Source organism: Tupaia chinensis, unplaced genomic scaffold (assembly GCF_000334495.1).
Source record: "Tupaia chinensis unplaced genomic scaffold, TupChi_1.0 Scaffold000212_1, whole genome shotgun sequence".
Classification (NCBI taxonomy): domain Eukaryota; kingdom Metazoa; phylum Chordata; class Mammalia; order Scandentia; family Tupaiidae; genus Tupaia; species Tupaia belangeri.
The window spans coordinates 3,843,733-3,870,062 of record NW_006159687.1 but is presented as its reverse complement, the minus strand read 5'-3'; the positions used below and the strand labels follow the sequence as shown (position 1 = coordinate 3,870,062).

At 44.0% G+C, this 26,330-nt stretch overlaps 1 protein-coding gene across 1 annotated transcript in view; it reads right to left on the bottom strand.

The window, feature by feature from the left end:
• Positions 1-26,330, bottom strand: part of YEATS2 (YEATS domain containing 2) — a gene marked incomplete in the record, with an annotated part of 121,038 nt that overhangs the window by 60,662 nt on the left and 34,046 nt on the right. Inside the window, 6 exon segments of the mRNA XM_027771423.1 lie at positions 2,726-2,968; positions 4,667-4,847; positions 7,921-7,965; positions 12,808-12,919; positions 17,106-17,267; positions 25,591-25,706. Coding sequence (XP_027627224.1) covers positions 2,726-2,968; positions 4,667-4,847; positions 7,921-7,965; positions 12,808-12,919; positions 17,106-17,267; positions 25,591-25,706 — 859 coding nt within the window.

Sequence of the window (26,330 nt, the reverse complement as noted above, 5' to 3'; positions counted from 1 at the left end):
TGGTTAGGGGTGCTGGACTCCCACATGGCTGACCGTGGTTCAAGTCCTGGACCTGGCGGCTTGCTTTCTCACTCCCTCTCTTCTCTCTTTCTCTCACTCTGTCTCTCTCTGGTCAAATTTAAATAAATTTAAAAAAAAATAAAATTCAATAAAATAACAATAATTTCTAAAAAAGAAAAGAAAATCAGAGGGTATCACTAAATGAACAGCTAGACTTAGAAAGCTGGTATGTGGCTTGGCAATGAGTTCCAGCAGGACAGTGTGAAACTCACCAGCCTCAAACGAGAGACTGTCAACACGACGCACAGCCACAATCCGGGAGACTCACGCTTCCACAGAACACTCTCAAAGGCACCAGTGCACGATTCACATCTTTGGCTAGCTTTTGTTGACTGAAATTGTTTTCCACGAATCTCTCTAAATCAAACCAATTTGTACGTTCAGCCTCATCTGCCTCTGAGACCGCAGGCCACGATGTTCCTGACTGGTAGCTACGGTTACGCAATTTTTAATCTTTCAGGAGTTTCCAAGATTTGGATCCTATTTCTGCTCAGTTATGTACTTTTAGCACCCACTTCATTGAAGTTTTGTGCAGAAGTCCTCCCACTGCCTGGGGTTTGCCGTTGCCCTCTTTCACGATTTCTGAGCGGGTGCAGCCAAAACCATAAAGTTATTCCTACTAAAAATTTACTTAAAACAAACATAAAACTGTCACAAGACAAAGGGTAATCCAACTTTAGTGAAAAGGAAGTCTCAGACCTTCCTGATTATGATAGAAATGAATTTATTTTTAGTTTTAAAGAATTATTTTATTTAACTATTTATTTATTAAACTTTATTTTTAATTTTGACCAAAGAGGGGGTGGAGAGAGAGAGAGAGAAGTAAAGTGAGGAAGCAGGCGGCCAGGTCCAGGACTTGAACCACAGTTGGCCACGTGGGAGTTCAGAGCCCTTAATTACCACGCCACCTGCCAGCCCCCAAAATGGAACTTTTTAAAAAGTATCATTAGGTCGACTAGCTGGTGGCGTGGTGGTTGAGGCACAGGACTCCCACATGGTCAACTGCAGTTTAAGTCCTGGACCTGGTGGCTTTCTTCTCTCTATGGCTTGTTTTCTTTTTTATCTCTCTGTCTCTCTGGTCAAATTAAAAAATGGTAGTAATAAATAAAAATTTAAAAACATTCCAAAAAAGGGACCAGCAGATGGCATAATGGTTATGTCACTAGACTCCCACATAAGCGACTGCAGCTCAAGTCCTGGACCCAGTGGGCCACACTGGGTGCGTGCATATATGCGCCCAAAATCCTGAGAGGAGAATGGAGGATAAGGGACTACAGTGTGGCCATCCCACCTGGGAGGTGATTTCTCGCTTTCTGTCTCTGTCTCTCCGGTAAGCACACACACTCTATAGCAAAAATCTCTCTCTAAAAACACTTTGAAAAAAAAAAAGCTTCACGAGGGGCCAGGAGGTAGTGTGGTGGTTAGGGGCCGGACTCCACACGGTTGACTACGGTTCACACACTGGACCTGGGGGCCTGAAACTCAGGCAGGAGGCACGTGCGTGCCTGCGCAAAATTCCAGCAGGAGAATGGAGGAGAAGGGATTAAGTCCTGGCCACCCCCCCGGGGGTGATTTTTCACTTTCCCTCTACCTCTATCTCTCTTCAGTGAGTGCATGTGTCCTAGTGCAAAAATAAATAAATAAATAAATAAATAAATAAATAGATCAAAGGAAAAAAAAAAGTGTATGTGTTTTTTCCATATGACATGGATAGCGGGAGACGGGCACTCTCGACAGGGTCTCAGCACCATGACCCTCTGCAGGCATCACCCAGCCTGGACCACGGATGTGTGCACACGTGTGCGGCACATCCACGGGGGACCTAGACCAACTCTCCAGTGTGGTTACTAAGAGAACAAAAGATATTTCAGTCCCACACCAATTCAACCCTTAAAAGCTTAACTTCAAGCTAAAAGGCATTTACATTTTTCCTGTTACTAGCCACTCTGGTTTCCATATAAAATCCCTAAACTAATTCTTACCTTAGTTTCAGTCATATATCCTAGCAAACATTTTTTTAAGAATTATTTTTCATCTATTATTATTGAATTTGACCAGAGAGAGAGAGAGAGAGAGAGAAAGTGAGAAAGCAAGCCACCAGGTCAGGGACTTGAACTGTGGTCAGCCATGTGAGAGTCCAGCACCTTAACCATCACGTCACCCCTAGCAAACATTTTACCTGTGCCAATTTTGGAACCAAAATCTGACCATTCTGAGTTTCATTTCCTTCTCCCATTCAAAAACTGTTTCTGTATGAGTGAGCTTTTTATTCTTGGAGAGGTTTTTGCTATAGGGCGCGTGCGGTCACCAGAAAGAGAGAGACAGAAAGCGAGAAATCACCCCCCAGGGGGGATCGACACGCTGTAATCCCTTCTCCTCCATTCTCCTCTCGGGATCTTGGGCACGCACGCACACATGCCCAGTGTGCGTTTAAGCCACCGGGTCTGGGACTCGAACCGTGGTTGGCTACGTGGGAGTCTAGCGACATAGCCACTGTGCCAACTGCTGGTCCCTGGTATGAATGAGCTTTATTTTCACTTTATGACAGTTTTGCCAATCAAGTGATAACTAACACAAATACTACTTAGAACTCAGGGGAAATGAAAGCCATAGGGTTTCGTTCTGCCGCCCCAGCACTCTCACACACTGCCGCGGCTCCGCACACCTGAGACGATCTTGCAGCTCATGGTGATGGGCTGGAAGGACTTTCCCGGGGACTCGGGCTGCGAGCCCTGACCGTGTGGCGCAACTTTGCAGCTTGAAGCGATGGGCTGGAAAGCTGAATTGCCGTGAGAGCAGAAGGCCACTTTCTGGGATGTTGCGATTTTGGTGGGTGTTCTTTCTAACGAAGACGGCAAGGAATAAAATGTAGAGTGTCTCTCAGCTTCGGTGTTAGCTGGGAATCCTGCTTGAAATGGAACAGGCAAATGGTAAGCTACCAATCACCCTGAAATAACGAAGCCTTACCGTTGTGGAAAAGAACAGAAATTCCTTATTATTTTAATGCCCACCTAAGTCCTTTATTGGCAGTAAAATAAATGTAATTATATCTTTATGCCTTTTTTGGGAAGAAGTAAGTATAATACTTAGGATATTTAGTTAAAATGCTTCCTTCAATAATTAGAAAATAATAAGAAAACCTATTAACTATGAATGGTATATAATATTAAAGGAACAAGTTCATTATGTTTCTCTATTTAAAAAATGAATTTATAAGCTGCTTAATTTAGAGAAGCAAAAAAACTCAAAAAGGTAACACATTCACTTAATCGAATGATGTCCTTATCTTATTAACTGACCAGCAAGCGGTAAGTGATCTAAAGAGAAATAAAGTTGAAATTTTATTAAAAAATATTAAGACTTTAAAATATGGGCTTAGATACAACTGGTATCATTTAGATTCAATTTTATACCTTTTATGCTGAATTATATATAGAGCACTTAGAACATGCATTTATGCGGTTATAGACTAAGTAAGAAACGCCATGATCAAACTAAACTGATGGTGACTTTTTACCCCATCCCATTCTAAGCATGATTGGTATTTAATATTCAAATATTCTGTTCATACAGTCAGAACAAGAAAGTCTTCCTTCGCTATATCAGAGGAAACCATTATAATCACTAACCCAATGCTTTTTAGTGAGGTTTGCCTTTTACAAAACACGGGTAGAACTCTACGGGAAAATATTTTCCTGAGAAATGTAAACTGGCTATTTTCCTAACAAAACTGCAGTAAGAGGGAGCCGGCCTACTTATGGGTATCGTATTTCCCACACATTTAGATCTCTGAAGGTGGAAGCTCAGTATCGTGGTGCAATGAAGAGAAGCATGCCCCAGGATGACGCCCTGCAGGGCAGGTGCTGTCCCACCTCTCTCCACTGCGACGTCAGGCACAGGCTCGTGGGACTGCTTTATCGGTGAGGACGCTTTCACGGGGGCTGGGATGGTCAAAGGCAAGGACGGAGGGGCGTCAGAGATGTCTGACTCCGAGGACTGAGGGCAGACGCAGTCTTCTCCAAGAGAATGCCGATGCAGCTCAACATCCACTACCTGCACGGTTGGGTGACAGTCGAGCATGTGAGTCCACTTCAATGTCACGGAGCTCAAGTGCTGCCCAAAGAGGAGGTTCCAGAACAGATGGGCGCAATTTCTAACCACACCCCAAAGGCAACTCCAATCTCAGGAACTACAGGATTTATCCTGGAATACAACTGAATCTGGTTTAACAGATACTTCAGTGAAACGAATCACAGAACTGGGGGGGCCTTTCCACCTGCTACTTCTGTCCCGTAGGACACCGTTTCTCCAGGGGTCAGCAGGTGGTGTGGTGCTTAAGGCACTGGACTCCCTCATGGCCGACCGTGGTTCGGGTCTGGATTTGGCAGCTTACTTTCCTTCTTTCCCTTTCTCTCTTTCTGGTCAAAAACAAACAAACAAACAAAAAAGCAACACTTTCTCCAAATCTTTGCATGCTTATCTTTCTCACCAGCAGAGCTCAATCTAAAGTCCCCTTCTCAGAGGGACCTTCTCTAACCACCCCAGCTGAAGCAGCTCACTTGTCCCTCAGCCAGGATGACGCCCTGCAGGGCAGGTGCTGTCCCACCTCTCTCCACTGCGACGTCAGGCACAGGCTCGTGGGACTGCTTTATCGGTGAGGACGCTTTCACGGGGGCTGGGATGGTCAAAGGCAAGGACGGAGGGGCGTCAGAGATGTCTGACTCCGAGGACTGAGGGCAGACGCAGTCTTCTCCAAGAGAATGCCGATGCAGCTCAACATCCACTACCTGCACGGTTGGGTGACAGTCGAGCATGTGAGTCCACTTCAATGTCACGGAGCTCAAGTGCTGCCCAAAGAGGAGGTTCCAGAACAGATGGGCGCAATTTCTAACCACACCCCAAAGGCAACTCCAATCTCAGGAACTACAGGATTTATCCTGGAATACAACTGAATCTGGTTTAACAGATACTTCAGTGAAACGAATCACAGAACTGGGGGGGCCTTTCCACCTGCTACTTCTGTCCCGTAGGACACCGTTTCTCCAGGGGTCAGCAGGTGGTGTGGTGCTTAAGGCACTGGACTCCCTCATGGCCGACCGTGGTTCGGGTCTGGATTTGGCAGCTTACTTTCCTTCTTTCCCTTTCTCTCTTTCTGGTCAAAAACAAACAAACAAACAAAAAAGCAACACTTTCTCCAAATCTTTGCATGCTTATCTTTCTCACCAGCAGAGCTCAATCTAAAGTCCCCTTCTCAGAGGGACCTTCTCTAACCACCCCAGCTGAAGCAGCTCACTTGTCCCTCAGCTGCTCGCCTCTTTACAGCACTCGCTGTACCTGACGTGATCTTTTCAGCTTTCGTGTCTACTTTCACTCTCGGCACTCTCAGTACCACCAAGGACGTATCTGCACGAAGGTAGATGCCACCTCGCTCACTGCTATATTCCCCGCACCTGGACCACTGCCTAGCATAATTAAGAGCTCAATAAAAACCAACACAATGTAAGATTTAAGTAACTGACACTGCTGATAAAGGCCACTGCTGATATTATATCATGAATACAAAAAGTGTGGGGGGTGAAGTTGTCTGTTTCAGACTTCTGGATTTAAAAACTTATTACAAAGCCAGAGGAACCCAAACACTGTGTTGCTGGCGTGAGGACGCACAGACAAATGGGACAGAATAGATCCTCCTGTAAATGCCCAAGTGCTCCTCGACGGGACGCCAGGGACACCTGACGGGGGAAGGCTGGTCTGTCCAACTAACGGTGCCAGGAGACTGGAACCCCGCTGGGTTCTCATCCTTCCCTTAATACAGAACGAACTCAAGCTGGACCACAGGCCTGAACGTAAGAGCTGAGACAACAGAACACGCAGAGGAGAACTCCGTGGAGCTGGATTTGGCCATCGTTAGCTATAATACCAAGAGTTTAAGAAACGACAAACCCAACTCCACCTACAGGGAGCCCGAAGCCTGTGCACCAGGGACACGACGGACAGGGAGGCAGGAAGAAGCTAGGACGGGAGAGTCTGCTGGGGACCATGTATTTAGTGACGGGTGGCATATGGAATACGTGAAGAACTACAACTCGGTAATAACAGAAAGTAACCAACCTCACTTTACAAGGGCAGGAGACATCTCCCTGAGGAAGGTAAGCGGATGACCAGCAAGCACGTGAAAGGCTGGTGGGCATCACTAGTCATTAGGGAAATGCAAAGCAAAGCTTCGAGACACCACTGTGCAACCGTGAGGACGGCTCCTAAAGGGAAACCAGAACAAAACAGACAAAACCCCAGGCCGGAGAGTAACTACTGCTAGCAAAGAGGAGGACTCCAGCACTGGGCACCTGCCACCCTTGGTGGGAATGTAACATGGCGCAGCTGCTATGGAAAATGCAGTAGGGATTCCTCAAAAAATTAAAAAGAAATTGACTGCATGATCCAATAATTCTATTTCTGGGTAAATGCCCCGAAGAACTGAAAGCAGGCACTTAAAGAGTTATCTATAAGCCACACTCACAGTAGAATTGTTCACAACAGCCGAAAGGCAGAAACTACCCAACTAGCCAACAGATCGAAGAAACAAAACGTATGTACAAATAATGCACATTATTCAACCTCAAAAAGAGAGGAAATTCTGACACGTGACACAACGTGGGTGAACCCTGAAGCAGTGTGCTCAGTAAAACAAGGTAGTCACGGGCCCTCCAGGTGACGTGACGGTGGCTGGATCCCGAGCCAACCGCATGGTTTGAGTCCTAGACTGGTGAAACATGCCGAGTGCATGAGTGTGCACCATGTAATCCCGAGAAGAGAACGGAGGAGAAGGGACTGTGGCGTGGCCATCCCCCTGGGGGGGGTGCTTTCTCTCTCTCTCTCTCTCTCTCTCTGCAAACATGAGCCCTACAGCAAATTTAAAAGAAAAAGTAAGGCAGTCACAAAAAGACAATAATTTACAATTCTACTTACAGGAGGGGCCTAGAGCAGCCGCACTGAGAGAGAGAGAAGGGAAGACAGTGGTTGGCAGGGAGCTGGGGGACGGACACACGGATAGTTACTGTTTAATGAACAGGGTTTCAGCTCTGCAAGACTAACAGTTATGAACTGTAGGGAAGATGTGCGACTGTACTTAATACTACTGCGCCATACACTGGAAACGCTTCCGATGGCGAATACTACGAGTTTTCACTCCCAGAGGGCACATGTGCTCTCCCGAAAGAGGGAAGAGAGAGGAAGAGAGGAGAGACAGGGAGAGCGCACGGGCATGGCAGCAGGCAGACGCCCCCACGGGTGATCATGCACAACCCTTTCTCCTCCATTTCTCCGTATCATCAGGATTGGATCTGGGGCACCCGTGTTCACATGCTCGATGTTTTTTTATATGTGTTCTCAAGGGCATTTGTGCTCACCAGAAAGACAGAGGGAAAGCAAGAGGAGAAAGCACCACCTCCCAGGGAGAATGGCCTGACTGCCATCACTTCTCCATCTCCCCCTCCTTTCGGGACTCTGGGCAAGTACACACATACGATGTTGTTGACCGTGTGGGATCTGGCTGCTTTAACCACCAGGCCGTGGCACTGGCCCACCCACGGGTTTTCTCAAGTCAGTGGGGTTGGGATGAGAACCGTGGTCGGCCATGCGGGACCCAGCTCCCTGTGCACACACCCACCTCTGTGCTGTGGGGGTGGCCCTACGTGAAGAAGTTTTAATTGCCATGAATAACGAAGACAAAAACAAACAAAAAAAGGGGTGGGAGAAATGAACTTTCAAAAAAAAATTCAACATTAAAAATGAAAATACTAATTAAAAATGAAGATAAACCTTCATCCTACTTGTTCCCAAATATTATACAAAACCACTTGCCGTTTCTGCTCCCAGAGTCTGCAGGCCAGTGTACGTCCTGTCCAGCTATTGAAAGACAAGAGAGAGAACGTTACATTTCACTGACTCAGGATAGACTCTTACCTAAGACTCCTTCACCACACGTCTTCACACCACAGGGTGAGCTTTGTCATAAACCATCGATTCATCACATCTATAAAAAAATCCACATTGTTTGCAGGGGAAAATGAAATAAAAAATACTTCATAAAGGTATTATATAATAAAACATAATTACATTTTTAATATAAATAATCACTTCTAAAAGCCTATTGTAAGGACAATCTGAAAATGAAGGGTTTTTTGGGGGGAGAGGTTTTTGCTATAGGGCGTGTGTGCTCGCCAGACAGAGACGGAGGGACAGAAAGCGAAAAATCACCCCCCATGGGGATGGCCACACCGCAATCCCTTCTCCCCCATTCTCCTCTCAGGATCTTGGGCACGCACGCACATGTGCCCGGCGTAAGTTTTAAGCCACCGGGTCCGGGACGCAAACCGCGGTCGACTACGTGGGAGTCCAGCGACATAGCCATTATGCTAACTGCTGGTCCCTAAAAATGAAGTTTTAACATAAACAGAAGTTTAATGAAGCAGTATGTGTAACCATGCAGTAAAAATAGCAGCAATGTAGGGTAACAGAGAAATGTTTAGGCAAACCATGGGTCACTGGGTGAAGTGCTATGCAGCCATTTAAATGATGTTTGCAAATCTGGTAAAAAATATTTGAACAGCAATCTATAAAATATGCATGCAGTGTTATGGCACAATTACATACTCAGGGTACATTATGAAGTACTTTTGGAAAATAAAAATTGAGCAATATACGCAATGCTTATTACTGCAAAGATGAGGGCACTTTAAAAGGTACATGAAAAACGGAGTTCAAGTACAAGTTTTTTTAGTACAAGAAATTTTGAAATCCACACATGGTTTATTCATAATATACTCCATAAATGTTTTAAATATCCTTTCTTGCTTTGAATTTTCTACAGGATGCATGCACTGCGGAGAGACAGTGAAGGGAAGTGAGAAGGCACCCTTTGAGGGGATGGTTATGCTGTAACCCCTCTTCCGCCATCTTCCTTCCAGGATCCCAGGCACGAATGCACACATGCCTGGTGTGTTAGGTCCGGGACTTGGACTTCACGGTTGGTCACGCAGGATCCAGCTGTCACCTGGCTGGCCTGAAAATTCTTTCTATATGAGAATCATGCATGATTTATTTCTGAGGAGGAGGGTACATAAAACTAAGAAATGTTGGGACCAGCAGATGGTGTAATGGTTACATCGCTGGACTCCTAAGTAGTTGATCACAGTTTGAGTCCCGGCCCTGGCAGCTTAAAACTCATGCCAGGCACATGTGCCGGCATGCCCAAGATCCCAAGAGGACAGTGGAGAAGGGATTGCTGCATGGCCATCCTCCCTGGGGGGGGGGGGTGATTTCTTGCTTTCTGTTTCTTTGTCTCTGTCTCTCCAGTGAGCACATGCACCCTATAGCAAATATCTCTCTAAAAATAAATAAATCAAAATGAATAAATAAATAAAAAGCAACACAGAGTGGATTTATAGTAGTTCCCAGGAAGAGATGTTGAGTTCTAATATTTATACTTCAGCCAAAATTATGATATCTGACAGTAAGTTACCCCCATTTTCATATCCTTCAGATCATAGAAATAAGAGTTTCTCAATAAATCTGTACTGGTATGTTTCATTCTTGGGACCAAATTTTAATGGAGATATTGATAAAAACAAAACTGATATCAAAACAGTAAGAGGAACTGGAAAACACAGCATAGAAGAAATGTTTTGCCTGAAAGAGAAGTGATTTAATTACTGACATGACGTCTATAATCATTTCGAAAAAGCAGTTTTAGGTGAATTTAAAGCAAAGCTTTCTAAGCGTTTATAACTAAATGGGCCACTGTGTTGTCTCAGGAAGAGCTGCGTTCCACGGTGATAGTCTTAGGGCTGCAAGATATGGAATTTTATTCTTTCTGGAAACTTCTGGTTGTATAAACTCCTAGCACTGTAGAGTATTCAACACCTGACGTAACAGTTACGGCCCCAAATACATACCACTACATACTACAGGACTGCAGCATGCCAAGACCACGGGGTGCATACATAGCCAGGAAGTTACACGGGAACTCGAAGAATGGAAAGCGTTCAAAAGCATTTGGGCAGGGGAAGAACACGGAAAGAGACACGAGGGGACAGGGCCCCAGGCGCATCCGGACGTGAGCAGACTGCCGTGGCTGGAGGAGGGTGTTTGGGAGAAAGTCGGGCACGGGCGTTCAGGGAGGTACCGAGTCAGAGCGTGAAGAGGCCTGGTTGGAACAGCAGGAACTCGATGGAGCTTTTAAAGAGCCGGCTCTGCTGTTTCAAAGGACTACTCTGATGCAGCGTTCAGAGTGGACTGAGGGGCAGACAGAGAAGCCAGTCAGGAGGCAGCAGAGCAACAGCCTTGGATCAGTGGAAGGACAGAGAGCAGGAAGCACAAGAGTATCAAGAAAAAACAATAGTCTGCAGCTGAACAAATACTTAGGATGACGAGGGAAGAGTGAAATGGCTGAGGGTCAGCCCTGGGAAGACGGGAGGGATCTTCTGGTACATGTGGGGCCACGCAGCCACCACACAGGTGGTCAAGGTCATAACAACCTAAAGCAGTACTTAATGTTCTAGAACTGGTAAGAAATACTTCACTGTCGTTTTCAAACACTGTGCTTCAAACAGTCTTCAACCAGAAGCTCCGGCTGAGTAACGGGAGAACTATGCACCATCCCTTCGATGTTAGGGGTTAAGGCCGGACCCAGTGTAACATAACAGTGCTTAAAATGAAAAGAAAGCAAAGCTATTTTGGACCACTTTCTAAATGGGGCAGAATTCGGTCTCTCTGAAAAAACGGCGGTACGCGCTTCATGTGATTTTAGTTCTTCTCTGAAGCCCTGAGGCAATGGTCTCAGTACTCTCAAAAAACAGACACAGAAATCAAGGTAAGCGTACTCTTCACCAATGGAGGGCAAACTTCAGTCTTAATGGTGAGACAAAGGAAATAAAAACAGGATTCTATAGATGTTCTCAACTTTATTTATTCCAATTTTGGGTGTCACTAATGAGAAAAACGGATAAACCCCAAAGTAAGGGTGCTCTGAAAGAAGCACGTTACGATTATGACACGTGTAAAGAAAATGCACAGAAACTACTAAGAAGAAGGCCCTGGGGCCAGCAGGTGGCATAGTGGTTAAAGGAGCTGGAATCCCACATGGCCAACTGAGGTTCAAGTCCTGGACCCGGTGCGTTGCTTTCTCTCTTTCCCGCTCTCTCTGATCAAACTGGAAAATCATATCAATAACAACAAATAAAGTTAAATAAAATAATTCTTAAAAAAAAAAAAGGGAGGAGGCCTGGGCCACTAGGTGGCGTGAAGTTTGAGGCCACATGGTCAAGTGCATGACTCGAGTCCTGGACCCACCAGCTTGAAAACCATGCCAGGCACATGTACAGCGTGGCCACGATCCTGAGAAGAAAATGGAGAAGGGACTACAGTGTGACCATCTGCCCTGGGAGAAGCCTTCTCACTTTCTCTTGTCTCTGTGTGTTTTGCACATGCCCCGTAGCAAAATAAATACATACAATGAAGGCTTTAAAAAAAATAAATAAATAAGAAAAAGAGAAAGGCCTAGGGGAATATTAAAAAAGGCTCTTCCAGGGACCAGTAGTTGGCATGGTGGCTAAAGTGCTGGATACTCCCACATGGCTGACCACAGTTCGAGTCCTGGACCTGGTGGCTTGCTTTCTCATTCTCAGTTTCCCTCTCTCTCTCTCTCTCTGTGTGTGTGTCTTTCTCAGCTCAAATTAAGAGTAAATGAATAAATAAATAAAATTAAATTAAAAAACGTTTTAAGAAAAGGCTCTTCCAACTATAAAAGTTAAAATATGTTTATTATATAAAGTTGCAAAAAGGTTGAAAAAAAAATAAACAGAAAAACAAGGCAAAACTGCCCGAAATTATATGAACTTCTCCAATATCTAAGTGTAATTCTTCCATATGTTTCTACCTTCCAGAAATCATGGTTGTCACCATACGGTTTTACTTCGATACTAGTAGTTTCTCTCCACATACAGAAAACATTTTATAAAATATCACTTACAAGAGTTACATAATAAAACATGAAGACACATCAGTGATAGAGTTTTACAATACAAATCGCAGGTATTAAAACCTTGAACAGTACTTAATAACTGCCAAACTCGTCTACTTCTGTCTGTATCCTTATGCAATAAACAGACAAGGCTTATTTGCCTCATTTTATAGAAAAGTAAAGAAAAGTAAATTAAAAAAAAAATTAAGTAACTTTGTCCCAAGTAACACATTAATGGTGAAATTTAATCAAAGATTCAAGTCTTCCAGTTACCTAATCAGTTAGTTCATCCCTTTTCTGGGCTAGAGGGTACATGGACTCACCAGACAGAGAGAGGGAAAGTGAGAAATCCCCCCTAGGGGTATGGCCACGCCACAATCCCTTCTCCTCTATGCTCCTCTCGGGATTCTGGGATTCACGCACCCGGCATGACTGATAGGTCACCAGGTCTGGGATTCAAACCACGGTTGGCCATGTGAGAGTCCAGGGCCTTAACCACCACTCCACCTGCTGGCCCCTAGCTCATCTTTTTCAACAACAAAAATTGTTCTATAAGGCAATTCCCCTCCCAGCCTTCGGAGGACAGTGGCAGTAAGCATATCACATTCCAAAAAGGAGCCTGCTCCCACTCCGTGGCCACCACTCCTCTCAGGAAGCCTACCACTGCCACGTGAAGCCGGTGGTGAGGAGACACTTCATTTCTGGGGTGTGAGGGCTTGTTACAATACCTTCAGGTTATGTATGATGTCTATCCGCTTGTTCTGGCTGTCCTTAAAGTGAACTTGAACTCTGACGGGAAACTCACCCCAGCCTCTTCTGGTCAGGTGGAAAGGAGGCTCTCTGAGGAAAAGCAGACATTAACACATTCACCCATGCTCATCCTCTCATCCTGAAAAGTTCTGTCATAGCACATAAATCAGAAATTCACATCCTTCTAAGAATCAGGTTTCCTAGTTTGACACTAAATGAACATGTCGAATTTGCTAAAATGTAAGTTATAAAAAAAAAAAAAAGTTAATGCAACTCGAACCTGTATTAGACTTTCAATTACTGAAGGCTTAGAGCTAAAAGACTTAACCCCTATCATCCGACGTCATTTTCACACATGAGGGAAGTCAGGAGATTTGACAGCTGCCACACTACAGAGCCAGAATCCTCAACTGCCCTTGACGGTACAGGCTGACCTCAACCTTCGTATTTTGCCTCCATGAGACAAAACCAAAATCGATCACGAAAAGGCTAAATCTGAAAGCGACAATTTATTTCAAACTGCTAAGAGAACGCAAAAGATCTTATTTTCACAGTATGACCCTCCCCATACAGTGGCTATGATTTTGGTGGACAAGGGAAACTGAGTGAAAGCTACTTAGACGGGAGAATCTTCAGGCCCAGTATAACCTGTGAAGGGGAAAGGAGGGAGAGAAACGGGGAAGCAAGACTGGCCAGCTATGGCTGACTGGGACTGGCACACGCGAGTTCACTGTACTCTACCCGTGTGAGCTTTACAGCTTCCACAGTAAGTTCGGAAACCCTAAGAACTATGGCACAAGTTATTGGAAAAGAAAAATAAAATAAAGTAAAATAAAGATAAGTGTGACAAATCCCTGGCTGGGAGTTACCGTGAGGAGAAAAGATGCCAACACTGCAGGGAACACAGAACTTCCAGTGGGATGAGCTTTTGGGAAACCCGAGACGCGAGCTCCCAATGGCAGAGCCTAAGAACACAACCTGAGAGGGGCCTAACAGACCTCCTCGAGCGAGCATGATGCCAGGAACGACCAGGAGAGCCCCAGACGAGAAAGACCCGAGGGTGCGAGCAGTCTGGAAGTCCAGAGAAAGGCTGGCTCTGTGGCCTGGTGGGTAAGGCAGCGGGATTCCGCCTGGCCAACACTGTGCTTCTAACCCTGGACCTGGTGGCTTGGGAAACACGCTGGGCACATGTGCATGCATGCCCCAGATCCCGAAAGCAAGAAGTGGAGGAGCAGGGACTGCAGAGTGGCCATGCCCCATGGGAGGTGATTTCTCTCTCCTTCTCGGTCTGTTTCCAGGGAACACATGTGCTTCCTAGAGAAGAAAATATAAAATAGAGAAAGCAGACCGGAGAAAATGAAGCAAGGAAAGCTAGAAAGCTCTGGATGGAAGACAACAACTAACTCTGCCCGAGGGAAGAGACGTAGCCATGACATTGGTATAGGTTTAGCTTGGGCTCAAAAGAGGTTTGAGAACGGAGATACTAGTTTTGAAGGGGATCCCAGGCCAGAGATGCAGTGGAGCCCAAAGGCATGGTGGACTTAGAGTGATTAAGAGAAATTCTAGGGACCAGCTGTTAGCATAATGGCTATGTCTCTGGACTCCCATGTAGTTGACCGCAGTTCGCATCCCGAGTGAGTGAGTGGCTTAAACTCACGCTGGACACATGTGCGTGTGTGCCCAAGATCCCGAGAGAAGAATGGAGGAGAATGGAGGAGAAGGGATTACGGCGTGGCCATCCACCCTGGGGGGTAATTTCTCGCTTTATATCTCTCTGTCTGTCTGGCGAGCATACACGCGCCCTATAGCAAAAACCTCTCAAAAGAAAAAAGATAAATTCCACTGATGGCTACTCTGGTCATCTGCATTTCAGTAAAACAAGTGGATGGTCTCAGCTGGTTTTCCCATGTGCTCCCATTATACTGACAGTGCGCTGAATTTTCCTTCCGTGGATATAATAAGCAGCTACATTCCGCAACTTCTGTACACAGGCTAACCTTGAGTGGACAGGAAGGACTGCTGCCACGGAAGGCAAAGACAAACAGCACAAAGCCAGGGAGGAAGAACCCTGCTTTCTAACATGAAAGTCCTTCATTACTGCATTTTTGCTAGTCCAGGACCTAGCAATAGATATTATCTATGGAAACTTTATACTTCAAAAGTTATATTATTTCACATTAAAAAAAAAAACCTGCCGGGGGCATAATAGTTATATTGCTGAACTCCCATGTAGTCAGCCACGGTTCTAGTCCTGGACCTGGTGCCTTTAAACTCACCCAAGGTGCATGTGCGTGCATACCAAAATCCAGAGAGGAGAATGGAGGAGAAGGGGCTGCGTGGCCATCCCCCCTGGGGGTGATTTCTTGCCACTCCTCCATCGCCTCAGCCGTGTTGTCTCACTTCCTTCCCTCTTGCTCTCTGGGGAGCATGCACATGAGACAGAGAGATGGAAAGAAAAGAGGAGGAGGATGGAAGAAAGGAGAAAAGGAAGAGAGGTTTGGTATCACCATAAAATATGGCAATAATACGTTAATTCAGTGCAACTCCAATCTGAAACGACAACTGATGTTCCAAGTAACCTAGAAAAACATGTACACTCATGACTGGCCAAGGAAAAATGTGAAGAACGAGGGAAATGATACCTATCAGAAACAGACTCTAAAGCAAATCCGCATTTACATGGAAATTTAGCGTGTACTGGATGAAAAGACAGACCAGCTGATCATTAGGACACCTATTATCTACGTAAAAACAAACATACGTGTACTACCGACTAAGCGCTCCTTTCCACGCCCTCCCCGCCAAGTCCCCCAGCTTTCCAGCGCCATTCCTAATCCAGCCAGTCTTCAGCCCACTGGGACTTCCATCCCTTGCCCATACAAACTCTCACTACCCATCACTGCTCTTACACAACACACTCTGACCCTTCAGCTCCTTAGTCATTACTCTGAGAAAAGTCAAGGAGCCCAGAGATCAGGGTGAATTGTCTGCATGCATGTCAAAATCTTTAAGAATAATGGCAAGGATACTGGTAAATAAAAAACAGTAAATTGGGTGCCAAAATCTTTTTTTTTTTTTTTTTTTGAGACATTTTTGTCATAGGGAGTATGTGCTTGCCAGAAAGACTGAGACAGACAGAAAGACAGAAATTGAGAAATCACCCCCCGGGGGGATGGCCACGCCACAATCCCTTCTCTTCCACTCTCTTCTCGGGATCTTGGGCACGCACGCACGCACGCACACATGCCCGGCGTGAGTTTTAAGCCACCGGGTCAGGGACACAAACCGCAGTTGACTACATGAGAGTCCAGCGACATAGCCGTTATGCTAACTGTTGGTCCCCCCCCAAAATAATTTTTTAAAGAGAGAAATGACTTGGGAAATTAATAGACAATTGCATCAAAAGAGAAGAGATTATCTGAGGGAAGAAGGGGAAAAGGTGGTTTGAAAGCTACAAACGTGAGTAAGGAAGACATTCACCCAGCCCCCAGATCCAACGGTACAGGGAGTGAGGGAGGAAAACTGCCACTCAGAGGCCAGCCACATGGCATTGTAGTTAAGTCAGCTGGATCCCACATTGTCAACTGCGCAGTTTGAGTCCTGGACCCAGCAAAGTGGCTTGGAAAATGCAGAGGTGGGTGTGTTGCATCCCCCAAATCTCAGCAAAACAGAGGAGAAGGGACTGCAGTGTGGTCATCTGCTATGGTGCTGCTGGGGGGCGGGGGGGGGTGTTTTCTCACTTTCCTTCTCTCTCAATGATTACATGCACCTTCCACAGCAAGGATCTTGAACTTGGTGGGGCTTCCGTTGAGTAGTAAAGTTTGTATTTAACAAAACGAAAAGTCCTCCTAATTATAAGGGCTACAGAAGAAGCAGGGTTCTTAGAAGAGAGCTGTATTTTGTTTAAAGTCAGGAGTAAATGGAAAGTTCAGAACAGAGGATACAGATTTGACTGACAATATTAACCACCATCACTTCCACAGAGCATTCATACAGCAAATGTGTACAGGATACGTAACATCATATAAAAATGCATTTAAATCACACACGCAAATTGCATACATGCTATCATTCCATCTTTGTGAAATAACAACAGTGCTAGGTTAGTGTAAGTATAGGAAAAATATCATTAGGAGTTATTTCTGAAAGTAAATTAATAACAAGAGTTTTCGAGGAATGTGGACATTAAATTCCTTTTCTTCCACTTTAATAAACCTGTGCTTCTCAGGTAAGACAAAAACAAAAAACAAAACATAAAAAACTCAAGTCTGCTTACCTAACTTCCACGAGATCATTTGGCTTATAGCTGGGATGAAGGAAGAACCAGACTTTCTTGACGAAATGATTAATGCTGGGCTCTCTACGAGACCCTCGGACATACACCATCCACTTATGAGTTGACTGGTCATTTTCTTCTCTCTTATCCGGAGGTATGTATCTAGAGGAGAAAAATTTTAAAAACTTGAATTTTTTTCCCTTCAAAAACCTAACAGAACAATTAGCTCCTACTTAAAACAAGATTAAAACTCCACCAATATTTAATAGCTATTACCACCTAACCAAATAAACAAAGTCTTTGCAGGTAACCATTTTATTTCTTCTTTCTTTTTAATACAGTACTTTGGTCTAAGGGGCATTCCCTTAAGGTTTATTTTGTTTTCTGATTATCAGTCTGTGATTTAAAAAAGAAAAACCAACCCAAAACTTGTTTTTCCTGCCAAGTGGGTATCTGAAGTGGAAATAAACTGGCATGTTTTTATTCTGGGGTTAGGGAACCTCCATCTTTTGACTTCATGGTTTCAGGGTGCTAACTCAGTGGTTACACCTGCTTTCCTGCCTCGTGATAGCCTAAACACACACACCCTAATTTAAGTCCTGACCATGGTAAAACTGGCACCTTTAGCTCTCCCTTTATGGGCCATGGCTTTATTTCATTGTGTGGAGCCCCCTTAGATTACAGTGGAAAATGCTGTCATGGTCTTCTACAAGTTCATCTAGGCCTATAGTCACCTTTCGTAGGCAGGGGCCAGGTCGCATAACCTCCTTCTTTAGGGGTGTTTTTGTCCAGTCTTGGCCCTTTGCTCTTCCATATGTAAGAATCAGCCTATAATCATCATGAACTTCATTGAGATTTTAACTGGAATAGCTACAGATGGATTTCGGGATAAGTGACATCTTCATGTTATTAAGCCTGTCTATCCATGAATATGGTATATTGCTCTAATTATCCAGTTCTTCTTTCATATCTTCAATAAAGTTTTGAAAGTCTTCATGTGGTAGATAAAGCAGCTGGATCCCACACGGACAACTATGCAGTTTGACCAAGACCTGGTGGCTTGAAAAACAGACTGGGTGTGTGTACGTGTGTGTGTGTGAGCGCACATGTGTGTGCTCAGAATCCTCAAGGAGGGAAAAATAAAGGAACAGGGATTGTGGCATGACCATTCCCTCTGAAGGGTGCTATCTCACCATGTTTTTCCCTGCAATAAGCACAAGTGTCCTCTGGCAAATTTTAAAATAAATAAATAAACAAATAAATAAAATGAAGTCTTCATGAAGGATTAGCCTATCTCTGGTTTGATAAGTTTTTTTATTTTTTTCCAGGTTTTGTCACAGGGTATGTGCGCTCACCTGAGAGAGAGACAGTGAAAGGGAAAGTGAGTAGTCACCCCCCCACCAGGGGGAGATGGTCACACTGTAATCTGTTCTGCTCCATTTTCCTCCTGGATTTTGGGCTTGTACACAAATGTGCCCAGTGTGATTTTTCAAGCCACTGGGTCCAGGACTCGAACTGTGACTGGCCATGTGGGAGTCCAGTGCCTTAACTACCATGTCACCTGCTGGCCCGAGTGTTACATTTTTATTGCTATAACAAATACATCTTGGGACCAGCAGGTGGCGTGGTGGTTACGGCGCTGGACACTCCCACATGGCCGACCAGGGTTCAAGTCCTGAATCTGGTGGCTTGCTTTCTCACTTCCTCTCTCTCTCACTCTCAATCTCTGTCTCTCTCTGGTCAAATTAAAAAAAAAAAAAAAAAGAATGAGTAAATAAAATAAATAATTTTTAAAACAAAAAACAAAAAAACCCCAAATATATCTTTTCCAAAAATCATGTTTTCTGAGTTTATGTCTGTCACAAAAAAAACAATCTATTTGTGTATTTATGTACTCAATAACCTTGCAAAGCACTCTCGTTAATCCAAAAACTTCATCAATTGTTTCAGATTTTTTCTATGTAGACAGTCATAACACCTGTTAATCATATTAACAAATGTCAATGGCCTTTTGTTTCTTCTTTTCTAATCCTTATACATTTGATTTTTCTTATCTGACTACATTAGTATCACAAGTCCAACGCGGAATAGCAGCAGTAATACCTGGTATCTCATTTTGCTTTTTATCATAGAGGGAAGGCTTTTCATAGTTTACCATTGGGTATAACATTTGCTATAGGTTTTCTGAAGATATTCTTCACGTGAGAAACTAAATTCCCAGTATGCCAAGTGAAACATCACAAACAGATGTTAAGTTTTGTCAAATGTTATTTTAGCATTGTTTGAAGTAATCATGTTTTTCTTCCTGCCATAGCTGATGTGGTTAATTATATTTATCAATTTTCTAATGTCAATTCAAATTTAATTTCTTGGTGATGAAATAGAATTTCTATAGCTAGAGAATCTAGTTTACTATTTTGTTCAGCATTTTATAAAATCTACGTTTATAGTGTGATCATCCCGGATCAAAGTTAAGCTACCCTGTGACAGGTTGGCAAGTGTAATCTTTCTTCTCTAGATTTTGTTTACAACTGAAATGATCTGTTCACTCAGCCTGGAAACCAATACAGGCCTGCTGGTTTGGTTCTGTGGTGGTAATGTTTGTTTGTTTATTTATTTATTTTTCTTTTTTTTGGAGAGTTTTTTTTTTTTTTTTTGCTATAGGGCGCGTGCGCTCGCCAGACAGACAGACAGAGACAGAGAGACAGAAAGCAAGAAATCACCCCCCAGGGGGGATGGCCACGCCGCAATCCCTTCTCCTCCATTCTCCTCTCGGGATCTTGGGCACGCACACACACACGCCTGGCATGAGTTTAAGCCACCGGGTCCCGGACTCGAACCGCAGTCGACTACATGGGAGTCCAGCGACATAGCCATTACGCTAACTGCTGGTTTGGTTCTGTGGTGGTAATGTTTTAATAAAACAAAAACAATAACTGAGTGAACCTGTGGAGTGGTGCTTCAGGTGGCTGGGCCCTGCGTGGCTGGCTATGTGGTTACAGTTCCAGACCCAGCGGCTTGAGAAACATGCTGGGTATGTGTGCGTGCATGCTCAAAATCTCAAATGGGAGATAGAGAAAGGACTGCAGCATGAAAACTCGACATGCAGGGAACTTCTTACTTCCTCAATCACTATCACTAGTGAGCACATGTACTCTCTGGCAAATTAATAAAAAGAAAAATCTATAATCAAACTTACTTAGTAGTTCTAAAACATTCGAGGTTTTTCCTTTAAGTCATTATAAATTGTATTATTGTAGAATTATCTACTTCCTCCAAACTGTCAAATGTACTACATAAATATGTTAACAGTTTCTTCTCGCTCTCTTTCCTACGAGTCAGAGAGACAGTACGTCCCATGTCACAACTACCACTGGCCTGCCCAGTCAGCCAAAGCCTCGGGCAGAGGTGCCTGGCATGTACAGGCTAATAGGGAACGTGAACCTGCGATCTTCAATATGGACCCAGCATCACTTGAGGAGTGAGTCACCGCGGAGCCGGCAAGCTAGCCCTCTTCTTACCTTTTCAATAAGTGCAGTATCTGTAGCTGTATCTTCTTTATCATTTCTAGTATTTATTGCTCTTTTGTCTTTGATTAACTTCACCAAGTTTGTCTATGCTATGCCTGTATATTTTTCCTGTTAAGCTTGATTTTAAGCTTGCCTTCTGTAGCTATAATTTTTTAAAGAATTATTTATTTATCATTAGTATTATTATTTTAAATTGATCAGAGAGAACAAGAGAAAGTGGGAAAGAAAGCTGTCAGGTCTGGGATTCAAACAGTTGACCATAGGGGAGTCCAGTACCTTAACTGCCATATCACCCACTGGCCCGCTATCTCAATAATTCATATACTTAAAAAAATTATTTATTTAATTTCATTTATTGTTAATCCTTTTTAATTTGACCAGAAAGAGAAAGAGAGAGAGCGAGCAGAAAAGTGAGAAAATAAACCACCAGATCTGGGACTTGAACCATGGCCAGCCATGTGGGAGTCCAGTGTCTTAACCACCATGTCACCTACCGGCCCCACAATAATTCAAAACTATAAATTACCTTCTAAGTATTTTCTTAGAGTTATCAAGCTAAGTTTTACATATTTAGTACTGAGTATTTTAATATATTTCACTGGCATGAGTTTGCACATTTGGGATTTCCAGACATAGATTTAAATTATCCTCTTGTTATTGATTTCTAACATTTTGCTCTACAGTGGTTGGAAAAGAGTCTGGTGGAGCTGACAGGTGACATGGTGGGTGAAGCACTGGACTCCCACATGGCTGAACATGGTTCCAGTTCTAGGCCAGGCGGCTTCCTCTCTCTCTCTGGTCAAACCGAAAAACAATTCCATAAATTAAATAAATAATTCTTTAAAAAAATAGTCTGTAAAATACAAGCCCTTTGGTATTTGTTGGGTTTGCTTCATGTCTTACCATGCTGTCTGTTTTGCTCATGTATTTAAAAAAGTTTCTTGATCTTGCTGCCTTCACCACAATTGCATCAGCTGGCCCCAAACTTTTTATATTCTTACTAGTATTTTGTTGGATCTATCAAGTACTGACAAATGTGTATGAAAATGTCACTGCGGTAGTTCATCTAGCAATTTTTCCTCGTGTTTCTGTCCATTTTAGCTTAGAGATTTTAAGACTACATTACTAGGACCAGCAGGTGGCATGGTGGTTAAGGTGCTGGGCACCCATCTGCCAGACCACAGTTTTGAGTCTCGAACATGGTGGCTTAAAAAATCATGCTGAGCATGTGTGCATACGTGCCTGAAAATCCCTGCAGAAGGAGAGACTACAGTGTACACTATCCCTGCAGAAGGAGAGACTACAGTGTACACTATCCCTGCAGAAGGAGAGACTACAGCGTATACCATCCCTGCAGAAGGAGAGACTACAAGTGTACACCATCCCCGCTGGGGGGTAACTTCTCACTCTCTCTCTAACTCATTCTACTGAATCCATGTGCCGATGACAAACACCAAGAAAAAAAAAAAAAGACTACACTATCACGTGCAGAACTTAGAATTTTTGTGTCTTCTTGGTAAAGAGAAACTTCTATCATTGTGTAGTAACTTTTTATCTCTCTCAGTGCTTTTAATCTATTTTGCTACACTGGATTTCTTCTGGTTTATTACATGCTTAGTCTATCTTCTTCTATTTCTTTACTTTCCAACTCTCCGTATTTAGATGTGTCTTTGATAAATGACCAAGAGCTAAATTTTATTTTTAGGATTTTTTCCATACAGTGTATGTGGTCTCCCGAGAGAAGTAGAGAGAGACCGCGAGAAATCGCCCCCAGGGGGGAGGCCACATCAGAATCCCTTCCTCACCATCCTCTCCTTGGCTTCTGGGCACACACGCACACGCACCTGGCAAGACTTGCAAGTCACAATGTCCAGGACCCAAGCCGCAGTTGATCATGTGGGAATCCAGCATCTTAGCCAGCATGCTACCTACCTGCTACCCCCAAGAGCTGAATTTTAGATTACTTTATATCAATTTGACAATGCTTATCTTTTAACTAGATAGTTAAATCCATATACTTTTTTTGAGTGTTGGTATATGTAGATTTGTTCTTATAAAATTACTTTATACGACTCGCCTTAATTTTTCTCTTCTCTATATTCCTCCCTTGCCAAAGCTTGTCTACTTTTGGAATCAGGAGTTTTTTCCTTCATTCCGTTTCCCCTCTTACAAATCTCTATGTCTAGGGCCAGCAGGAGGTGTGGAGGTTAAGGCAGCTGGATCCCACAAAGCCAACTTTGCAGCTGAAGTCCTGGACCCGGCAGCCTGAAAATCATGCTGGGTATGTATGTGAGCACACCTGAAATCCTGGGAGAATGGACTGCAGTGTGGCCACGCCCCTCCCCCGTGGTGATTCCTCCAGCTCCCTCTCTGTCTCTGTCTCTGTCTCACTGGTCAGCACGTGCCCTGTAGCAAAAACTGAAAAACAAAAACACCTCTATGTCTATACTTTTAGCGGTTACTTTGGTTTTAAAATTCTTAAAAAAGTCTAAAATTAATAAATATTCTTATTCTCTTTCAGCACAAAGCAATGATGACAGAACATTCTCATGCCAATCAGTCTCTCTACTTAAATCCAAGGTTAACCAGTATTTTAGTTCTCGTCAGTCCAAAAAAAAAGTCCAAAACCAGATTAGACATAATGAGCTGGAAAAACAGTGACTGTTTACCCCCATCTATCTGTGGCCTAGAAGGTCCACTCGGATCTCTGGTTTTGTTTTTTCTGGGCTGAGCAGTCTCTGTATAGGTGGGGCGCTAACTGGGTCACTTCCCATGAACTCGCAGATCCCTTAGCAGCATGCGCTTAACTCTAAACTAGCCTAAAAACCTAAAAACAGAGCACGAACTGTCCTAACCACACGTTATGCTCCCATGTCAACACTAGGTGGTGCCGCAGTCCAAATCCCGAGGCTGAGCCACCCTGGGAAGGTGGAGGGCCGGTGCGGCCTCCCTGGGCTGTGGGCTCACAGGCGTGGGCGGGCCTGCAGAAACTGCAGCAGGCTGCGGCGATGCCGACTGGAGTGCCCAGCTCCACCCGTTTCTCTACCTCACAGAAGGAGAAAATATTGAATCCTGACTCTATATCTAGAGATTTTTAATGCACTCCCTATTGTTTTTGGGCGTGTGCGCTCGCCAGACAGACAGAAACATAGAGACAGAAAGCGAGAAATCACCCCCCAGCGGGGATGGCCTCGCTGCAATCCATTCTCCTCCCGGGATCTTGGGCACGCACACACACACGCACCCGGTGTGAGTTTAAGCCACCGGGTCCGGGACGTGAACCGCGGTCGACTACATGGGAGTCCAGCGACAGAGCCATTACGCTAACTGCTGGTCTCTCCATCATCTTAATTTAATCCCTTCCGTGTATTTACATCTGGGCCAGCTATCTGCACAGCGTAACACCTGACCCATGGTGATTTGTAATGTGTTTATCCAGCCCTGGAAACTCGGCAAAAATGATGATGTTCCCAGAAGACAGCTGAGATCACACTGTTGAAGAACAGCTCCAGGGGGCAGTGAGGACCTGGCTTTGAGGTCTGCTCTGTCACCTTCTGCTACAAATTAAAGACATTCCAGGGCGCCAGCAGCTGGCGTGGTAGTTAAAACGCTGGACTCACACGGCCAACTGCTGTGTGAGTCCCGATCTGTGGCTTGCTTTCTCCTTTTCCCTTTCTCTGTCTCTCTGGTCAAATTAAAAAACAGTAATAATAAAAATAAAATAATTCTTAAAAATAAAATTTTAGTTTGGGCAACCAAGTCAACATTTTTAGGGTGGTCCCTAGGGAACGAACCAGGTCAGGAGTTGGAAGTTGATCTAAACTTACACACCCTTGCATCTTTTTTTTTAAACACATAATTGCTGTACATCTCCACAGCATACAAAGTGCCTTACGTCTTAATAAAATACCTTTGCGTAAGAGTTCATGTCTTAGAACTGTCCACCATGCACCGTTTTCTCCTAAGTTAAAGAACAACAAGCACTCCAAAGCAGAGTCTCAAGTGGATGCCTTTGGTTTACTTTTGTAATAACTAACAGTTTGGGAAAAACACGCCCTGAGGCTTCTTCCAAACGCTGAGATACCAGGAGAATGAGGGTGCTTCTGCCAGAGCACTAACATAAATAGACTGAAAACGAGACTTTCATCGACTTCGACTCGGGTCGCAATGACAGCCCCCAAAAGGGATCTAAAGTTACGTCTGAAGAAGGAAAAACAGTCAAAGAAACCCATCCAGCTAAGAACAGCGGCAAATGCTGTTCCAGATTTGGTAGTGCCAATCCCGGACGAATGGCAGATGCCAAGGCTGTACGTGTGAAAGAAAAAAGGAAGGTTTGAAAGTCAGGGCTGAGAGACGTATCTGAGAATTTATCTTTCTCACTTGTCTTTCAAATATCGAATAACTCGCATTTTTTAGAAAATATGCATGAAAAGCAAAAATGATTACTATACTGCCTCTGCTCTAGTGAGATTTACAGAAAATATCTTCCCCTCAGTTACCACCTGCAGAAGTGCCAGGGAGAATGGAACTGCAGAGAGGCAGTACCGAGGAGATGACACGCAAATGAAAAATAAGAGCAAAATTCAAATTCTGACTTTGCTAACTACTGAGCAAGACCACCCTAAGAAAGCCTCTGGACCATGGTTTACTTTTTAAAAAATTATTTATTTTATTTTATTTGCTAGTATTTATCTTTAACTTTCTATAGTCATCAGAGAAAGAGAAGGTGGGAGAAAGTGAGAAAGGAAGCCATCAGGTCCAGGACTCAAACCTCAGCTGTCATGTGGAGTCCAGCGTTCCACCCACCATGCCAGTGGCTGGGTCCCAAGCATGGTTTACTTTTAAATGACTAAGAACGGAGGCCTCTTCCTACGTAGTACTGTAACAAGAGTATCGATGCTGAAGGATTAGCACAAGTAAGTGACTAAAACTGAGACAGTTCACTGGGTACTCACTTGGACACATTGCCCACTACTATCGTTTTCTTGACAAAAAGTCGTGAAGTCTCATCGCCCGTGAGATCAGCATTCTGCTGTTCTGTTTTATGGGAGCCAGAAACACTAGATGTGTCCTGAAAGAAATCAAGAATATTCATTTCCATTTGAACAATCTTCAATAGGAAAGAAACCACAAAATCTTAAAAGGCAAATTTTTCTTTAGAATTACTTCATTTATTTATTTAAATTTGACCTGAGAGGAACAGAGAAAGAGAGAGGGAAAATGAGAGAGCAAGTTTCCAGGTCTGGGACTTGAACCACGGTCAGCCATGTAGGAGTCCAGCGCCCTTAACCATCACACCACGTCAGTCCCACCCCTATTTTCTTTTTTAAGAGAAATTTTTGCTATACGGTGCGTGCACTCACTGGAGATACAGAGACAGAAAGCGAGAAACCACCCCCCAAGAGGGAAGGACATGCCACAACCCCTCCTCCTCCATTCTCCTCTCGGGATTTTGGGCACGCACACACATGCACCTGGCATGACTTTTAAGCTGCCAGGTCTAGGACTTGAGCCACAGTCAACTACGTGGGAGTCCAGCAAGGTAACCATTATGCCATGTGCTGGTCCCTAAAAGATAAATTCTAAGAGTAACTAAAAAAAATATTTTTATAATTATTTAATTTTATTTGTTCATTCATTTATTTTAATTTGACCAGAGAGAGATACACAGAGAGAGAGAGGGAAAGTGAGAAAG